The sequence below is a fragment of the Delphinus delphis genome, chromosome 10 (genome assembly GCF_949987515.2).
Source record: "Delphinus delphis chromosome 10, mDelDel1.2, whole genome shotgun sequence".
In the NCBI taxonomy this organism is placed as follows: Eukaryota; Metazoa; Chordata; class Mammalia; order Artiodactyla; family Delphinidae; genus Delphinus; species Delphinus delphis.
The window spans coordinates 69,596,247-69,616,141 of NC_082692.2; the positions used below are offsets into that span (position 1 = coordinate 69,596,247).

Here is a 19,895-nt window from a genome sequence, read left to right on the forward strand (position 1 = left end):
TCCGGGCTCTAGGGATTTCATTTTAGTCTTAGGGGTTGAAAGAATCCTCTCTCTACATTTGTTTCCTTAGAGTCACTCCCTCTGTCCTTAAACTCTAATCTTGTCCTTTTAGGACACCCAGTGTTATTGCCTCAAAGGACTTGGAAATCTAAGCTAAGAAGGGAATCGTTTTATGTCACACACACATGCGTGTGCGCGCACACACAGACTCACACATTCCCTTCCTTGGGGCAAGGAAAGACTGAGCCTCCTCCCGGTTTATATATTTGAAGGAGAAGTGGAGGAAATGGGGAGAAAATATAAATTTATATGTTAAAAATTTAAAAAGTTGTTATATTAAAAACAACTGCCATTAAAAAGTTGTTATATCTTCCATTCCACAAATTGCTCTCAAGGCCTCTAGAGCCCAGATAACATGTGGAGCCTTATGCTTTTCCCAAGTAGGAGCTTGGGGTGAGGTGTTAGTAACCGATTCAGGTTTTCCCTCCAAATGAGGGTAAATATAAGGCCCCCAATATTTTTAGTTCTCCAGACTTTTTCATAGCTACATAAATGTAAAGGATTCCTCTTAACATTAAAAGTATTTTGAGCTCCATTTGGAACTTTTTTAAATTAATAAGCAATATTTCTTTCCAGTAGGAACAAAATTAAATGTTTAGTTATATCAAGCGTTTTGGCTTTAGGATTCCTTCATACACTTACACAATATTGAGGACTCCCAAGATCTTATGTGAGTTGTATGTATAAATATTTGCCACATTTGAAATTAAAACCAAGAATTCATTAATTTAAAAATTAACAAATTCAAAACATAAAAACTCATTGCATGTTAACATTGTACATAACATATTTTATTAAAAGTAACTATATTTTAAAAAACAAATTAGAGGAGTGGCTTTTTTTTCTTTTTTGCAAATCTTTTCAAGGGTTGATTTAAGAGAAGACAGGTAGATTCTCATACCTTTTTTTGTGGTCAATCTGTTGTGACTTGTTAAAATCAAGTAAGAAGACATGCCTTCATATATATAAGCTGTTGGAAAAAAGGAGGACCTCATGGACCCTTGAAAGGGTCTCAGGGACCCTGCAGAGGTTCTTGGGCCACTTTGAGAACTGCCGATTTAGACAGATAAATTACCAGGGTATGTGATAGGTTTTAAATGAAAAGTTGTCTTTGAGAATTGGAGTGTACTGTGGGTCAGATTAATCACTTATGGAGACTAACAAATTATGAAATCTTATATAATGGTTATTTTTATATAAGAACTGTTGCTGTTTTAATGTTGTTTGTACTTAGTATACATGCTTCTTTTTGTGAGTTCCTTGAGGATATATAGGAAGTCCTCAGTAATTGAAATGAATTGAATTGAATTACTAAAATTGACAGCAAGGACTTTAACATTATAAAATGTCTATAAGATGCTGTGCTTTTTTTTTTTTCTTTTTTTTTTTTTGAGGTATGTGGGCCTCTCACTGTTGTGGCCTCTCCTGTTGCAGAGCACAGGCTCCGGATGCGCAGGCTCAGCGGCCGTGGCTCACGGGCCCAGCTGCTCCGCGGCATGTGGGATCTTCCCGGACTGGGTGCACGAACCCATGTCCCCTGCATCGGCAGGCGGACTCTCAACCACTGCGCCACCACGGAAGCCCAGATGCTGTGCTTTAATTGCTTTAGGGTTTATTTTTTTCCTGGGTGCTAGCTAAGCTTCAAGAGAACCAGAGCCAGTTTTCACATTTCTCTCTAGTTGGTTTAATAATTTTGAAATACAGTCCAATCTCCCCAAATCCAGCAGAGACAGCCATATTATAACTTTATTTTTACTTATTCCTTTTAGGTAAATGTGCTCTGACATTGTAAGCATGATGTTTTATGGTATCGTGTGCCATGTTAATGTTGTCCTCCCTCCTTCCAGAAATACAAAGAGTATGAGAAAGACGTTACCATAGAAGAAATTGATGGTCTCCAACTGGTGAAAAAGCTGGCAAAGAACATGGAAGAGATGTTTCACAAGAAGTCTGAAGCAGTGCGGGTAAGTGCCTCTGGTTTCTGCTCTGTACTGCCCGAAGACACAAAGGCAGCTGCAGGCAACTGGCATTGATGAACCCAACTCTCAGAGATCAAAGTTGACTCAGCCATGATGTACACACTTTCTTAAGTCTGGTTAACTAGGATAAGCAGTTACTAGGGGCACAATTACCCTTTCTTCACGTAGGATTTAGGTGCCAGTTTTCGTCTTATGATTGTATACCTTCAGTGGAGGTGTCCCTAATTGCACATCCACAGAGGATGGCCTCTGGCTGTGTAATGCATTCATTAATTGCCAAAGTACATTCAGGGGTACGTTGTGGTTGAACTAAGCAATTGTAAAAAAATTTAAGCAATGTTTGCCAAAATATGGAATTGAAAATTTCTATGGGATAAATGAGTCTAGATGAAGTTGGAAGTTCTTTTTACCTCTATTGGAATATTACTGTAATTATAATGTTTATCTGGACTGGCAAGAGCTCCCTGAAAATTAAAAAAAAAATTTTTTTTGGAGTATAGTTGATTTATAATGTTGTTTTAGTTTCAGGTGTACAGCAGAGTGAATAAGTTATACATATACATATATCCACAACTCTTGTTTAGATTCTTTACCCATATAGGCCATTACTCGTGAAATTTTATAGTAGCAGGAAGAACGGAACTGCAGTGCACATGTGCATCGTTTTGGATTTCCAAGATGGCCTCCAACTTTATTCCTTGTTGCTGACAAAACAGGGCATCTGAATTCTTGATTTAGGACATGTGAATGTTGCAATATCCTGTGTTAATACCATATTGGCACAGGATTATGGGAAAGAATTGCAATCTGAAGAGTTCTTTATTTCTAAAGTATAGTTTACTTACCTTTCAGTTTTATTATTTCCAGAATGACTTTATTATAAAAGTCCATTTCCTATTTTAGTTTTTCTCATCCTTAATTGGCCAAACCAAATTTCCGCAAGATATTTCTGCTTTAGACCTTATAATCCCACACATTTTCTTGTTTCTAAAACATTTTTCTACTGTTTTGATTTAGGGAAGGAGGGGCTGTAGTTTAGGTAATAGCATGAGCTTGAACCTGGGTTTAGTATCTGCCTTTGTCACTTACTAAACTTCAACCTTCTGTAAAACAGCCTTCATGAGCCTCGATTTCCTCATCTTTAAAGTGCGGAAAACTCTCACAGGGAGTGTGAAGATCAAACATAGTTGTGGTTTTGAGCCATTTAGCACAGAACCTGGCACGTGAGCAGTGCTCAGTGAATAGTAACTTCTGCTGTTACTGTGATTATTAATTTAAATAATATGAAACTTCTTGGTGGAAACTCTGAAGTGCCTTAAAAGAAAAAAAGTGCTCTTATCTGTCACAGAAATACTGCACTGACAGCCATTCCTGGGAGCTGCATCGTGGCCTCTGGTGTGTCTCTATATCACTCCCTTGAAGCAAGTGGTATTCTTCACAGACAGGGCAGCATGGTAGGCATTTGAATCTAACAGTCAGAGAACCCTGAGATAAAAATTTAAGAAAAACCCCACACAATTACTATTTTCTGTTTATAAAATGAACACCACCTTTGTTGGAAGTTTTACAATATACTGAAAAGCATCAAACAGAGAAAAAAATCACCTAAAAGTCCCACCACCCAGCAGGAAACCAACGCTTGTTTTCTTCCTTCTAGTCTTTTTTCTTTACACTTCTGTGCATGTCCTTGTATGTGTTTTTCTTTTATCAAATTAGCAATAGTATTGCCTGTTTGCTTTTGTTGTATCCAGCTGTTTTCACTTCTTTATCCCATTATAGTGTGAGCATTTTCTTGTGTCACTGTGTTTGGAGATTTTCTTAAATGGCTACATAACATTCCAGTCTATGGGTGCGTGTGTCATAATTGATTTGACATTCCTCTGTATCTGGATATTTAAGTTGTTTGTAAGCTTTGATATAAATAATGCTGAAGTAAATCTTCTTGTATGTTAACAGCAGATCAGTAGACAGCACCCACTACGTGTTGGGTGCTTCTCTAAGGACTTCATATACATGAAGTATATATAGGCCTTATCCTGATAACAGCCCTGTGATGGAAGTTACTATTATTATCCTCATTTTACAAAAGAGGAGACTCAGAGCAGAAGTTAAGTCACTTCCGTGAGCTTACCTGGGGAGTGGGGGATGGACCTCAGGCACAGGGACCCCAGAGTCCACTTCCTTCATCACTTCCATGCCCTCAGCATCGCATCCTTCAGTGTATGCTGATTTCCTTAAGATGAATTCCCAAACACAGAGACAGTTCTGAGGCTCTGAACCCATCTTTAAGTCTCTTTATGCATATGAAAATATTTCTGTCCAAATAAGGTCATGCCAATCCGCAGTCCTTCAGCAGGAGTGGTGTGTGAATGCACATTTTCCTGAATCCTCAAAAAATGAATACAAATGTTTTGTTTTGTTTTAAATACTAGTAACAACATTGTCAATTGAGAGAAGGAAATGCCATTATTATCCCAAATTGGATTTCTTCGTGAATCACAGAATTTTGTAGTAGAAAGGGACATGAATATACTTAGGTTCTGTCTCTGAAATTGACAAAAAAGGAGGCCTGCTGTCTGGAATTCATGGGGGCTTGTGAATCATGCTACCGTCATGCAGAGTTCTAATCAGCAGCAGACCCTGGACCTGGGCACTCAGAGGCAGGGGCCCACGTGGTGGGTGAGACATGGGCTCTGGAATAGAGACAACTGTTCCGAATCTCAGTTCTGCCCCAAGGTGTGAGGCTGGTGAGAAAAGCTGAATAAGCCCATTGGACCTCTTCTCCTCACTCAGCTCCCTGGAGACGTTAGGACGTTAGGATGACTTACTAATCCTTAGCTATGTTTATTGAATTCACTAGGCACCAGGTCCTGTGCCAAGTACTTTGCACATGCCACCTCACTTCATTCTTGCATCAGCCCTGGGAATGAGACATGTTACTATCATTGGTTTAGAGATGAGCAAACAGGCTTGGCCCTGGTTACTTGGGCAGGCTCAGTGGAGTTCCATTGGCACCCAGGCTGTAGGATTATAGTGTCTCTGTGTGTATCTGTGTCAAGTGTTTAGCACAGGCCTGGCAAACAGTAAAGGTTCAGTAAATGTTTGCTCTTAATGCTGGTTACAGGACCTCCCAGTTTGTGAATATGTAATAGTGAGAGAGTCTTGAAGCCTCAGGAAGTCCCTGGATGATGACAAGAGGGAACCTAAGTTTGAAACCTTTTTGCTTTAAATTAGTGAGGTGAAAATAAAAAAGACTGATATGGTTGATGTGGTTCCTTGGAGATGGAAAAAATTTTTTTTGCTCTATTTGAATTGAAATGTTCCCAGAGTAAAGCTATCCAAGATTCTCAGAATTACATATTTTATGTATTTTAAAATAGAGCACAAGGCCCTTTGTAAGCACACTTGATGCCATAAAATTTAGGGTAGCTGGTCCAGCAATATGTGGTTCTCTCCTGCTCCCAATCTTTAAAAAGGAAAGAGGGCTTGTATATCAAGTCAGGGTTTTGTCTGGAGACAGTTTCATCATTGAGATCAGCCTGGTCCCTGTGTGGACTGTGCGTCTCCATTGGCAACAGTCACAGACCATGTGGCATTTGGAGTGAGATGAGGTGGCCACTGACAGGCCTCCTGGATGTTGGCTTATATTAAGGCCAGGGGAGCAGTGGGTGTGACTGTTTTTCATACTACAATTACACCTCACTTCTCCAATAGGAAAGGTTGCTATTGCCCATGGGACTTGTGATATTTTGAAGTGCAAAGACCTCAAATTCCAATTTGCCGGTGCGTTTGCGGTGGAGTCATCGCTTGCCACGTTGCACTAGAATGCTCCACTGTGCACCAGGCCCTGCCTTTCCAGTCCATGCCACACAATGAGCAGTGACCCCCTTCTCAAATGTCCCAGGAAAACACTGGATCTTAGAATTTGCTCCATCCATGTCATGCGCTATGCCTAGCAACCTCCCCTTTCCGAGCCCCCATCCTCATCCCCGTCCCCAGCAATCCGAGTCAGGTTAGAGGCCCTGGTGCCTCCCCTAGTGCCTTCCTGCCAATAACTGACTTAGCACCAAGTGCTTATTGATAGTGGGTGGCTGGGAGGACTCAAGAACACAGAGGAAAAAGCTAGCTCACAAAAAATGCTGATTATTAAAATTTCCATTGATGTATATAAAATATTTATGAGACTGGCAGTAGCAATTTAGAAAACTGTAGTAACACCTTTAGTTTGGTAGAGGGAGGTGCAGTTAGTGCTAGGGGGAGAAAAAAAGAGTATTAGGGTAACGCAGTCCTTTAACATGCCTGTCACCTCTTGGCTGTTAAACAGTGTTGATCTTTTTCTCTGTCTCTTCGGGCTTGATTTCATCATTTCCCCCCATCACTTTTCCCAGTGATTAGTTGAATCAGAGTGATTTTTATCATACTCATCCCCTATTTGAATTACTCTCCACTATGCAATTATCCTATCACAGAAAATCCTATTTTTCTCCCCATCAGATGTCTGAAGTAAATGTGAAAGCCAGAGTGGCCTGCCCATTACATAACCTCTGTCATCTGATGGATAATGGACTATATGTAACTTTTATTTTTCAGGCTAGCAAATTACAAATAACCTTAGCTTCAGTAATTGCCATTAACATAATGGCACCATCATTATGGTGGCATTTCTTAACTAATATTTTCTAGCTCTTTTTAATGCCACTGGCTTAAATAATTTTTTTCAATTCCACTCGGAGACTTGATGTAGGTTGTTTTAACATTAAACCACATCAGGTTTGATGCAGCAGTGCTGCTCTTTTCTTTTGTGTATAAAGATAGCAACCAAAGCATCATCTCCCAACTTCTTCGTTCAAACATATTCATGCTACCAAGCCCTCGATTAATGTTGCTGAGCAATTTATCAAGTATTAAGTCCCTATGAATGGACAGGAAATGGAATCAATTTGTTTTCAGTTCATTAACATTTCAAGGGAGATATTTCATATGCTGTACATGGAGGAAGTGATATGTTCTCTGCCAGCTGTGCACTCCCGTTGGGCCATGTCTAAGTGACACCTGGAAGTGCTCGGCTGTGTTACAAGTCAGAGCTCATTGGAAATATTGATAGGAGGCAAATTTGACACAGCTTCCCTTTTTTCTGCTGATGGTGACAAACTCTTTTCCCTGATTGAGGGAAGGGAGAAAGCAAAGGATGTGCATTCCATGGCAGTGGTGACAGGGACAGGCTGCCACTGCCTTTCCTTTGTCTTTAAAATCTGAGCCTTCAGTAGAAGTAGCACAAACCATCACACAGATGGAAGGATCATCTGAGGCTCCAGGGAATTCCAAGCAGGCACAGCTAACCGTGCAGTTGGAGGAGAATCTGTAGGAAGTAGATCTGGGTAACTGCGGGCATCTCTGATTATAGAGATAGACTTTTAGGACAGATTCCAACACAGCCAGTGGGAAGTAATGATCCTCTGATTGCCTTATGGTCCATATAACCCAGATTAGCAGCACACCCTGAAAAAAGTAGGTAAACCAAGGAAATGACAAACAATGATTTCTTAGAGAATTTATGAATTTATACTAGTGTTCTCCAGAATGGTTTTCTAAGGGTGAATTCCCCAGCATGGTTTTTTGCCTTTGATTGTGTGGAGCAACTTCGGGGTTATCACACTAATCTGTGCCAGAACTGTAACATCCTTCTGGCTTCCCTGGTGTTCCTGGGTTTGGGCCAGGCACTGATCCACACAGCTTTCTCTGCTGGGCTGTACCGAGTGCAGACCTCCACAAACTTAAACACTTTTCAAAGAGACAGAAAGGATTCTAGGATGGTATCTATTTTGGTAGCATATTAGGCAAAACATTAAGTATTTTATTTGCTGTTCAAATTTATTTTCTCCCCCAAACAATTAATTAGAAGTGGCTAAACAAAGAAACTTCATTGGGGACTATGAAAAGACATAGCAAGCAAGTTGCAGGTAAACTTACTAAGTGAAGAGTCTAGTCTGTTGTTTCCAAACTTTGGGTAAGATATTTCATAAATTTAAAAAGCACTCTGAAGCTGATACCTGCAAATAAACTTAATCCTGTTTCACTTATTTTCTGATTTATATTGATAAAATGATAAATTGAGCCCTTGAAAAAGAGTGTTTTGCTTAAAAATAAATATCTGTGCTTCTTGGGAAAAGCTAAAAGAGACTAGATTATATATTAAGGTTTTTTCCCCTTCCTATAGCTACCTGCTATTCATCGCGGAACTGATTCCCATTATAGCTGTACTGTGGAAAGTAATTGCTGTTGTACAGTAATTCAATTTCAGTGTATTCACGCATCAGTTCACCGATAGGGGCTTATCTGGAGAAACCTGGGACTTGAAGGCTTTTTATCGAGAAATTCCACATGCAGCAAGACGTTTTTCCTAGGTAACGAATATCAGCTTTTGCATTTAATAAACATTTACCTTCCCAGAAAAATGAATTTTTTTTCCCCTGCAGAAGAGATTTACGCCAAGCTTCCAAAAAGCCAGAGGGTACTATTAAAGTGACTTCCTCTAGCTGTTTTTTTGACTGGTACGTGTCTACATATGTATGACTATAAAACACATCTATGTTTTTATGTAAATATATACACTGAGGCATGAAAAGCAGGATGCACCCAAGGAAGGCATGCTCTGACCAAAAATATGTGCTGCAGAAGCGTTTCATATCTACAGGGACTATGCGAACACTTGTGGTATAAAAACTCATCTGTATCGGTAGGCATTGTGAAAATTGTTGGTGAGGCTGCTTTCAAAATCATACCCATTAAGTTGGAAATGAAATCAACCATTTTGTTTACAAATTTCTAAATTAAGGAAAGATTCTTAAGATGGAACTGATTCTCCCTGTATAAAATGACTCTTAGGTCATAAGGACTCTTAATACTAAGTCCAAAATAAACTGAGGTTTTGGGAGTTGAATATACTGAACATTGCTAGGATGGACTTTAGTTATCAACCAATGGAGGTAGCTGTACTTATCTAAAAAGATTTTTCTGCCTTGTGTTCATTTCTGATCTTACCTAAAAATTTCAAAACCTGTTCCTTGAAAAAGGAGTGAATTTGTTTCAGAAAAAAGTATGTTTTCAGTCACAAATGGAGAAGAAAAGAGTATTATTTTTTTGTGTTGCTGTATCTTGTGACCTATTTGCCCTTCCTTCCTTCCTCCCTCTTTCCCTCCCTTCCTTTCTTCATTCTTTTTTTTTGTTTTTGGCAAACTGCTTTGCAAAATTCCATACATATGTGTAAGGAAATTTAGAGCAGAAACCTCAAACCAGAAGAAACAAAAAATAGCGACAATCTGGATTCACCAGTTTTGATGAGGTCAGCAAACCATCCTTGGTTAATGGTTGAGGGCAAAACCACATGGATCCATGTGGTCTTCGTGGGTTTCACCCCAAATGGGGTTGGGGTTTCCTCTAACATACTTCAGATTGTATCAACCTGAGCCTCACAGCAAGGCCCAGAAGGCTGCTTTCCTGCCCACATTGAGAGTAAGCAACCAGCCCATCTCCTGAGGGAGATGCACTTCCTGTAAAGAGATGGAAGGAGAACGACCAGGCATTTTGTATCCGTTTCATCTCCAGTCTCCTCAAGCCCTTCGTTTTCCATCAAGCCTGTATGGGGAGTTGGGTTGGCTTGGTGAACTGCATCCTAGCTTTCCTGCCTATTCTGGGGCTGTTGCCCTGTAGAAAGAGTTCTTTGTGGGTAGAACCACTATGCCAAACCCTCCCCAACTTCATGGTTATTTGTCCCATCCCAAATATTTGACCTAAAAGCTCCTTTTGCAAAACTATGGCAGACTTTGTTTTGGGTTTTCTATGTAGCTCACCGTACCCATGTTGGTTTTCTTATGCTTTTTGCTTTGTTTTTAATGATTATACTATACAGGTTCACTGTAAAAGAAAAAGGAATGTGCAGAAAAATATAAAGGAAAAATTAGATACCACAGCCCCAGGAGGTATTGAAAGGCACTTGACATCTTTCAATACCTTTTGTTTTAAAATATCTTAATTTTTTTTTTTTTTTTTTTTTTTTTTGCGGTATGCGGGCCTCTCACTGTTGTGGCCTCTCCCGTTGCGGAGCACAGGCTCCGGACGCGCAGGCTCAGCGGCCATGGCTCACGGGCCCAGCTGCTCCACGGCATGTGGGATCTTCCCGGACTGGGGCACGAACCCGTGTCCCCTGCATCAGCAGGCGGACTCTCAACCACTGCACCACCAGGGAAGCCCTAAATATCTTAATTTTTATGCTTCCAGATGGTTTCTATTTGTGTATGTGTATATGCATATACATGTATATATGTAAACTTCCAAAACATTGGCTTATTCTTTCTTGTAACCAGATTTTTAAAAAAATTTATGTGTTGTGGGGCTTCCCTGGTGGCGCAGTGGTTGAGAGTCCGCCTGCCGATGCAGGGGACACGGGTTCATGCCCCGGTCCAGGAAGATCCCACATGCCGCAGAGCAGCTGGGCCCGTGATCCATGGCCGCTGAGCCTGCACGTCCGGAGCCTGTGCTCCGCCACGGGAGAGGCCACAACAGTGAGAGGCCCGTATACCTCAAAAAAAAAAAAAAAAAAAAAATTTATGTGTTGTGGACATCTTTCCACATTAATGAATATATATATTTTTATTCCTTTTCATGATTGCATAATAATCTGCTTTCTAGATGTTTCAATCAAGGAGTTTTGTCTTGGCGAACATTGACGTCATTTAGTGTTTCAGTATTATAAGCAATAATATGATAAACTCTCTTGCAGAGAAATTTTTTCCATTTATTTGATACTTTTATTAGGATGTATTCCTAGAAGTAGAATCAAGGCTTTTGGTATACCTTGCCAGCTTGTCCTCCAGATACCACCCACCTGCTTGTGCTCCCACCTGTGTGGTTGGAGAGGTACTATTACTCCACTTTCTTCCCTAACATTTCAGTATTATTAGTCTTTGGGTCTTGATCAATCTTAAAACAGAAAGCAGCATCTCATTTTACTTTATTTTCTGTAACTACTCACTGTTTGGCATGGTGGGTCCTTTCTGGCTCCCTACCTGCCCTACACCAGGGTTTGAGGAAAATTACACAATGTCACAGAGCATGGGTGCAGTGTCACAACATAGAGAAGGCGGCCTGGGTGCTGGTCCCTCATCATCTCATAGAGAGGTGTGCTCAGGCACTTGCTTGGTGTATCTTCCCATTTGTTTATGTTGTTTTCAGCTTCTTCCATCAATGTCTTATGATTTTTCGGAGTACAGAGGAAATACTTTCAGCTTTTCACCACTGAATATCATGTTGCCTGTATGTTTGTTATATATGGCCTTTATTATGCTGAGGTATGTTTCCTCTATACCCACTTTGTTTTTATCATAAATGGATGTTGAGTTTTGCCAGATGCTTTTTCTGCATCTATTGAGATGATCATATGATTTTTATTCTTCAACTTGCTAATATGGTATATCACATTGATTGATTTGTAGATATTGAACCAGGTGGTTCTGACCCTGGCTTCTTTCAAACTACTGCTGCTGTGCTGAGACTCAGAGCATGTGAGATTTTGCATGTGCCCCTTAGAGCAGAGTCTCTGTTTCCTGTAGCCCTCTGACCCTTCTGTACACAAGTCCCACTGGGCTTCAAAGCCAGTAGTTCTGAGGGGTCATCTTCCTGGTGCAGGACTCCTGGCCTGGGGATCCCAACGTGGGGTTCAGACCTCACTCCTTTGGAAGAACCTCTGCAGTTACAATTATCCTCCTGTTTGTGGATAACCTATCTGGGGGCGTGAGTCTGAACTATATACTGTGTCTCTACCACTCCTACCTGTCTCATTGTGGTTCCTTCTTTGTATCTTGAGTTGTGGAAAGTCTTTTCTGCTAGTCTTCAGATCATTGTAGGTAGTTGCTCTGTAAGTGGTTGTAATTTTGGTGTGCCCGTAGGAGGAGGTGAGCTCAGGGTCTTCCTACTCTGCCATCTTGGCTACATACCTCTCCCTCCCTCCCCTCCTTCCTATTTGGTTGGATTTGATGAAGGAAGACTTGATTTCTGGACAGGGCAAGGAGGAAATGAGTGTTGTGAAGCCATGACTTAGCAGAAAAACCATGACTTTCCCCAGTGTCCGCTGTGCCTGGCTGAAAGAGCTTTTGGTTGTAACGCACAGGCTTGATGCTAGAACTAGGGTGTGTGCCTCCAGGCCTGGCACATGTTTCTCTTCATGTGGCAGATGGTAAACATGGGCAGCTCACCACCCCCAAGAAATGGAACAAACTAATGTTATGAGCAAGTTCAAGAGGCTTTTCGTAAATTAAGGAGTGATGTCATGAAGGAGAATTTGGAGTGATGCTGAGAGCAGTTGCCAAACCCTTTCCCCCGATCTGGGTTTGGTGTTGTCCCAGCTGTAGTCTGTCTGGGTCAGGGCACCCATCTAGAGCCCTGCCCCATCCCTGCCAGCATTAGCTGTCACAGCATCCTGCTTATTTCTTTAGACATGTTTTGAAAGTTGTACTTTGTTTATCTCAGTTTTGACTTGCATATTGTCAGTCTCCACCCTAGAACTCCACTGTCACGAGGACGGGGACCTTGACCGTCATGCTTCCTTTTATATCTTCAGTACCCAGGCAGGGCACTTGGGTGTCCGTGAATGAATGAACTGGCCACACTGGTAATGATGCTGTCATGCTCCTGCTTGGGATGAGTGTCTACGCACCAGGACACGGGGCTGGTTAAGGTCTCAGGCATTTCCTGTGTGTTTCTGCCTGCCCTGCCCTCTGCTCCCCACCAAATGATCTATTTCTCCTCTGCCTCACATGTGAAGTTTGTATGTGGTTTATCTTGTTCATGGTTTATATTATGTTTCTTTACAACAAAGCAAAAGAAAAACAATTCCCTTTCGCATCCAAAGGGAAATGTCACTTAAAATCATATTTCCTGTTTTCATTGCCTACTTTTATTCTCCATTTATAAAATTGGTTTTGAAAGATTTCTTGTCACTTAGGTCAAGACCCAGTGGACCAAGTAGCCTGGAGAAGAGGGGCTCATGGCCACAGAGACCCTGTGTGAAATTACAGTGCTGGCCCCTGCTATAAGCCAAGTAACAATTACACCCCATCTGGGAGCCCATGTGGAGATGCTGGGCTCGCCCTGTGGTGCTCTGACTGCCTTGCTCACTGCAACTAGAAGAACAAGGTGTTGTGTGCAGGTAGATGACATGCATGACACTTTGAAGCAAAGTGAATGGGTCAGGGAGAGCTGAACACAGCAGAATCGCATCAGAAATCTTCTGATCTTCCAGATTATTACATGGTTTTTCCAACAAAACAGACCACATAGAAAATAATGGCACTTAATTTATACCCAGGCAAGGTGAAAGAAATCTTAAAAAGTTTGTGGGTGGGCAGAAATTATGGTGAATCACTGAAGTGTCACCATCAATATATCCAAATGACAGAATAAAGCAATAATAATGATGATGATGATGATAATAATAATAATAATAATAACCCACTAGCTATAATTGTATAAATTACTGGCAATGAATGAAAGGTTTTCAGAAATGTTTTGAATGTGTATTTAGGATGTTTAACTGGGGATGTGTTGCCAGCATCCGTTGTCTTTTTTTGGTCTTTGCTCAGTTTCCCATATGGAGGTAAGGAGCAGCTGGTCCTGCAACACAGCGAGGTTATGTATGTTTTCTAAATTAGGTTATGAGGGGAAAATGAAAAGGTAGTTAGGAATTCAATGGCGTTTCATTTATACTGCATTCAGGGGAGGGTTGACAGCCCTTTCGAATAATCAGAGTTTTTGTTAAAAATCAGCTGGGATATCCTTGATTGCCTATCCCAAGCTGTACAGGCTGCTTGAACAGACAAATAGAGCTTTGTACAATCGAGGGCAAATGGGGATTTGTGTGTGTGTGTGTGTGTGTGTGTGTGTGTGTGTGTGTGTGTGTGTGGTTTTTAATTGATATTTTTATGTGTCAGTTGGGGAGGAAAATCATCCTTGGGAATATACTTAGAAAGCCTCCCTCACTGTGCACCTGGTGATTCCCAAGCATCCATCTCATCAGGTGTTTGATGGTTTTGCAGAGAGGGACTTCTTCAGGGGCCCTAGAAGTCCGTGGTGGCATCAGCAAGTAGATCCCCATCTAGGTCACGGTGCGAAGTTGCTTATCAACATGCCAACACCAGCCGTCTCCTTCCGCCAAGCAGGTGTCTCTGGACTAGGCAAAGATACTGGCAGTGCTTTTACCAAGAGGTGAGCAGACAGGTGCCAGCTGCCGAGGGGCGATGGAAGCAGCTCCAGGCAGGAGCACAAGCAGACTTACAGGGGGCGAAGCCTGTAGGCAGCTGTTTGGCCGGCTACATGGTGGCCTCTGTTATGGGGCTTTTGTAGCCATTCAGCCTATCTTCTTGAGAACTTTCCCTAAAGGGCTCAGTGAACCTCTTCCATTGCTGTGCTTGGAGTCTGTCACTGCAGTCTCGGTGGCCATGGTCTGTGGTCCACGTGGGGAAATCAGACATGGTAAAGATGAATTGACTCTAGGGAAGTGTATTTAGCCTTCTTCTCTTGGCAAAATGAACATAGAGTGGGGTGGGTAGTGGTTCACACTCACAGGAATTGCTTCAGTGGTGATGAGGAAAGTCATAGACAGGTTTTACTTGATCTTCATGGGCTTTGAGAAAAAAATGAACTCACATGTGCAAATATGAAGTGATGTAAAAATATCCAGATTTAAAGCTTGAAAAATTGAGAGGTGTAGCCACCCGAGGCCCCCATTCCCACATAGTGACAGTCCAAGTGAACTGCCCAGTTGGTTGATTTCCATGCTGCTTCCTTGTCATTTATGTTGCCACTCTGTCCCCCCAAAGCACTGAGGTGACAGTCCTTGGATTAGTTAGGTTAGGGCCACAGCCTCTTTTAGTGAACATAGCAGAGTGTTTTGGTGTATGAGGTCTGAAAGCTCATAGGCAGGATATTCGCAGCATTTACGATTTACTCTGCAGAAAGTAAGCAGTAGTCATTGTCATTGTCACAGTATGGAGGGCTTCTCTTTTGCTAAGCCACTATGATATGCTCTACATCTGTTATCTCATTTAAATGTTACTATCCTGTTTTGGATTAAAAACTTTTTGGCTGGAGGCGAGGACTGTTCACAGGACACAGGATAAGAAAGCATTTTAAGGAGACAAGGATTTCTTTTTCTTTCAAGTTTGTGATCCACCCGATGGGACTGTTTCTGAGATTTTTCTTCACCTTTAACATTTTAGAATTTTAGCCTTTGTTTTGGTCTCTTATCCATAAGTCCTATTTGTTTCATTGTGCCTTTTCTCCCAGCTCAAAGAAGACCTGAGCCATGTAAATAATTCCTGATCTGGTATCATTCACAGAATCAAGAAACAGAAATCAGAGTGATCCCCTCTCTCCCTAAATCCACCTCCCCCCAGCACACACTTTCCTATTAGAATGATGACTGGGACAATATCACACATGAAGAAGGGTATGAAAAATGTTCAGAGTGGTTACATTTGAATATGGGGCACTTATCTCTCTGTGCAGGCACCTGATAGAAAAAAATAATTCATCAAACTTTGTTCAAGAAAAAAGAGCATTAAGCCTTCATCAACAACAATATCAAGAGCTCACCATGGCAGGAATGGGACAATAAAGGAGTTATTTTACCAGAATTAACAGGAAGAAATTAGCCCCATGTATCCTTCCTTTTTATCACAGTGTGGTAATTTGCATATTTTGAAATTTCACATTTGCATAGTCAGTGATTTTAAATTAGATTCTCACATTTCCTCTCTGATGTTTGTCATGTGTATAACTTGTCTTAATAACTGAGTTGTTAGCATTTCAGAAACAGTTGTCTAATCATTGGCTCAACCCTGAAAACACAGCGCCCAGTTTACCTTTGCAATTTTTAAACAGCTTTACTGACATATAACTCACATATGATACAGTTAACTCACTTAAAGTGTAGAATTCAATGTTTTTTAGTATATCCACAGAATCTGTACATCCATCACCCCAAGATTTTCATCAACCCAAAGAGAAAACCGTGTACCCGTTATCAGTCCTCTTTGTTCCTCCTTTCTGTTCCTCCTTTCTGTATCTATAGATTTACCTATTCTGGACGTTTCATATAAATGGAGTCATACAGTGTGTGGTCTTTTGTGACTGGTTTCTTTCACTGAGCATGATGTTTTCAAGGTTTACCCATATTGCAACAAGTGTCAACACTTCATTCTTTGTTATGGTCAAATATTATCCCACCATATAGATATACCACATCCGTTTATTGTTTATCCATTCGTCAGTTGATAGTCATTTGAGTTGCTTTGACTGTTTTTAGCTATAATGACTAGTACTGCTATGAACATTTGGGTACATGTTTTTACATGGACATATGTTTTCATTTCTTTTGGGTATATATAGGAATGGGTTTGCTGGGTCACATGGTAACTCTGTGTTTAACCTTTTGAAAAACTGTCATACTTTTTCTAAAGTGGCCGTATAATTTTACATTGCTACCAGAAGTGTGTGAGAGTTCTGCCTTCCCCCTATCCTTGCCAACACTTGTTATTTGTCAGTTTGATTATAGCCATCCTGGTGAGTGTAAAGTGGTATCTCATTGTGTTTTTGACTTGCATTTCCCTAATGACTAATAATGTTGAGCATCTTCCATGTGCTTATTGTATATCTTATTTGTGTTTCTTCCTTGGAGAAATTTCTATTCAAATCCTTTGCCCATTCAAAAATTGTGTCATTTGTCTTTTTATGAGTTATTTATGTATTCTAGATACTAGTCCCTTAGAAGATACACAATTTGAACATATTTTTTTCCTAGTCTGTGGGTTGTCTTTTTAACTTTCATGATGATAGTCCTTTGTAGCGCAAAAGTTTTTAACTTTGACAAAGCCTAATTTATTTATTTTTCCTATTTTGTTGCTTATATTTTTGGTATCATATATCTAAGAAACCATTGCCTAATCCAAGGTCTGTCTTTTTTCTTTTCTAAGAGTTTTATAGTTTTAGCTCTTACATTTAGGTCTTTGATCCATTCTGAGTTAACTTTTGGATTTGGTGTGAGGTGGTGGTCCGACTTCATGTTTTCCATGTGGATATCAGTTGTCACAGCATCATTTGTTGAAGAGTACCCTTGCAATTTAAGGTGAGTTCCTTTCAGCTCTGACATTTAATCGACCCAGTACTATTACCTACAGAGTTGGACCCCTACAGCTGTAATTAAAACAGCGCTGTTGGGCTGACTGACAAGCACGTAGTAAGCACTTTACGTGTTGTCTGATTTTATACTCACAAACCCCTCTGAGATGGGTCGAGTTACTACCAGTTATTAACCCATGTGTCAGGTGAAGCAATTGAGGCCCTATTTATTATTATTATAAGAAAACTATTATACTATATGTTGTAGGTAGTTGAGATTTCAACCCAGGCAGGCTTCTTTCAACCTCTGTGCTGTATTGCCTGTCCTTCGGTTCTTAATAAGATCCCATAAACAGTGGCTGCCCGGGACCAGGAGCTATGCTAAGCACTTAAGGTGAATGATCTCAGTACTTTTCAGAGCAGAGTTCATCAGAATAGCGCAGGAAGGTTGTTACAAAGAAGATGGCATTTCACACTTCTAAATTTTAAAAACTTATGTATATCTATTATGACAACAAAAGGGGTATAATTTATGCCGTGGAAAACTTTAGTGGTACAAGATTCTAACAACAGCATACACCCACCACCTCCATGTTAGCTGTTTTTTCTTTTCAATCTGATTTGCTGGAATAAACTATGGTCCAACAACAACAACAAAAAAAGAAGATGCCATTTCAGTCATCTAAGAGTTTGCAGTTCCTATGAACTCATAGTTGATGTTGCTGCGGCTGGTCAAGGGACCACATTCCAGGCAGAAAGGGATTCGCCTGTTGGTTCTCAAGCTTGGCTACACACTGGAATCACTTGGAGGCTTGAAAAAATACTTATGCCCAACCCCTCCGTCAGGGATTCTCATTGACCTGGTCTGGGGTGTAGCCTTGGCAGGGAGAATTTTCAAAAACTCCCCAGGAGGTTCTAATGTGCAACCAAGTCTGAGCAGTGCCATCTCATCCTGCAGCGAGCTCCAGGGGTAGCCATTTGAGTCTGCTTTTAGAGGTGACTTCCAGAGGCTAACTGATTTGTTCAGGGTTACACAGCTACTAAGTGGAAGAGCTGGGATTTCAGTCCAGGCCTATCTGGTTCCAAGTCCAGCTCCTAACCCTTTCATTGCACCCTACAGCGGCTTCCCTTCTGAAAGCAATTTGAAGGGGAGCCTGAATGAAGTGGGTGACGTCCCCTGGTCTCAGCGAGCCTTTGGAGAGGGTCATCCGACACCTGTGCCCCTGGGCTGCTAGGCCCCCCCACCCCCATGCCCTCCCCCTGCAGAGGCTGTGTTGTCTTGTGGTGTGCCTGTGGGACCTGGGTACAGGTATTCACTTCTTGCCACTTTAAGAGGATCTGGATATGGTGTCCCAGTCTCTCTAAATCAAGCTTGTGTTCTCTCATTTATCAGGTTACTTCATGAAGGAATTGGGCAGGGTGAGCAATGCTTTCAACTAAAGCCTGTTGGGAGTGGGACAAAATGCTCATTTCTTTGAGAATCCCTATGGTTTCAAGGAGGAGAAAATAAAGGTTTGAGAGTAGGGGTGCAATTTATTTGTCTTCTCTTCTTCCCCTAAGCCACCTCCATCCCTATAAGGCCTGCGTGTGGGTATGAGTACTTACCTCATCTGCCCTGTCTGTCCTCAGCCCTGGATGCTTTACCATCCTACGCCCTTTGTGGACTGTGAGCTGTATCCCAAGAAGTGGACAGCCTGGGACCTTGGGTTGGCTCTTGTGGGAACTAGATTTACAGCCTAATTAGGAAATGCCGGCTGCCTCCCTAGAAGGAGTTGAAGGCTACTGGGGGAGACAGATACTGAGTTAGACGTTGGAGGAGTGGGGAAGGCTTGGAGGTGAGAAGTCCAGGCTGCTCAGGTGGTGCCCACCCAGGGAGCTGAGGAGTGATGAGGAAAATACCCCAGGACCTAGGAGATGGCAAAGGGAAGGGGCTCTGGGGAGGAGGAGCAGCACATGTGAACCTGGAGAGGGAGCAGAGCACAGGGCAAGTTGAAGAAGTTGAAAGGAGGGTGGAATGGGGAATGGGGTTGGAGAGAGCAAGACAGAGGGGCACTGGGAGGTCTGTGAGTTGATGGGAACACTTGGGGCCTGCTGCAGTGGGATAAATGAGATCTATTAGTGTGGTTATTTGAATGCCTCCCTTGACCCCCTCCCCCACCCCCACCCCCCACCGGGTCAGTGGCTGCGTCCATCTTGTGCCCTATATCACCCCAGCACCTCACCACCAGGCTTGGGGAGCCAGTAGGTGTTCACTGAAGAGTTGGGGTGTCCTGCTGAGGATGCGGGAAGCTGCGGGAGGGTTTGCATTTCTGTCTCTGCATCACTCATTGGCTGTCTAATTTTCCCTTTGTGGCGAGGGCAACACTGCCATCTTCCCCACTTTTCTCTCTGCTTTTGATTTATGTTCACCTACCGCTCCCCTCAAAAAAGTTTTCTGCCCTTTCAGTAATCAGAAGCGGTGCTGTGAGAGGGCTCCTCCAAATCTCAGTGGGAAGCTTGGCTTCTTTGTCCTCTGTCCGAGACTCTCCTTTGGCTGAGTACGCTTTGGTGGCTGGAGAGAACTAAGCCAAGAGCCCAGCTTTATTTTCACCTACATTTAGCAGATCAGTTCAGGTTGTCTGACTTTGGGGAGTCTGACCCACCCCTCTGAGGTGTCACCTCCTTGTGGTAGAAAGGTGATGTGGA

At 41.8% G+C, this 19,895-nt stretch overlaps 1 protein-coding gene across 1 annotated transcript in view; it reads left to right on the top strand.

The window, feature by feature from the left end:
• CACNA2D3 (calcium voltage-gated channel auxiliary subunit alpha2delta 3) overlaps nucleotides 1–19,895 on the top strand; it is a 784,136-nt gene that overhangs the window by 154,941 nt on the left and 609,300 nt on the right. Inside the window, exon 3 of the mRNA XM_060022702.1 lies at nucleotides 1,908–2,024. Within this exon, the coding sequence (XP_059878685.1) occupies nucleotides 1,908–2,024 (117 nt within the window). The remainder of the gene's footprint in view (nucleotides 1–1,907; nucleotides 2,025–19,895) is intronic.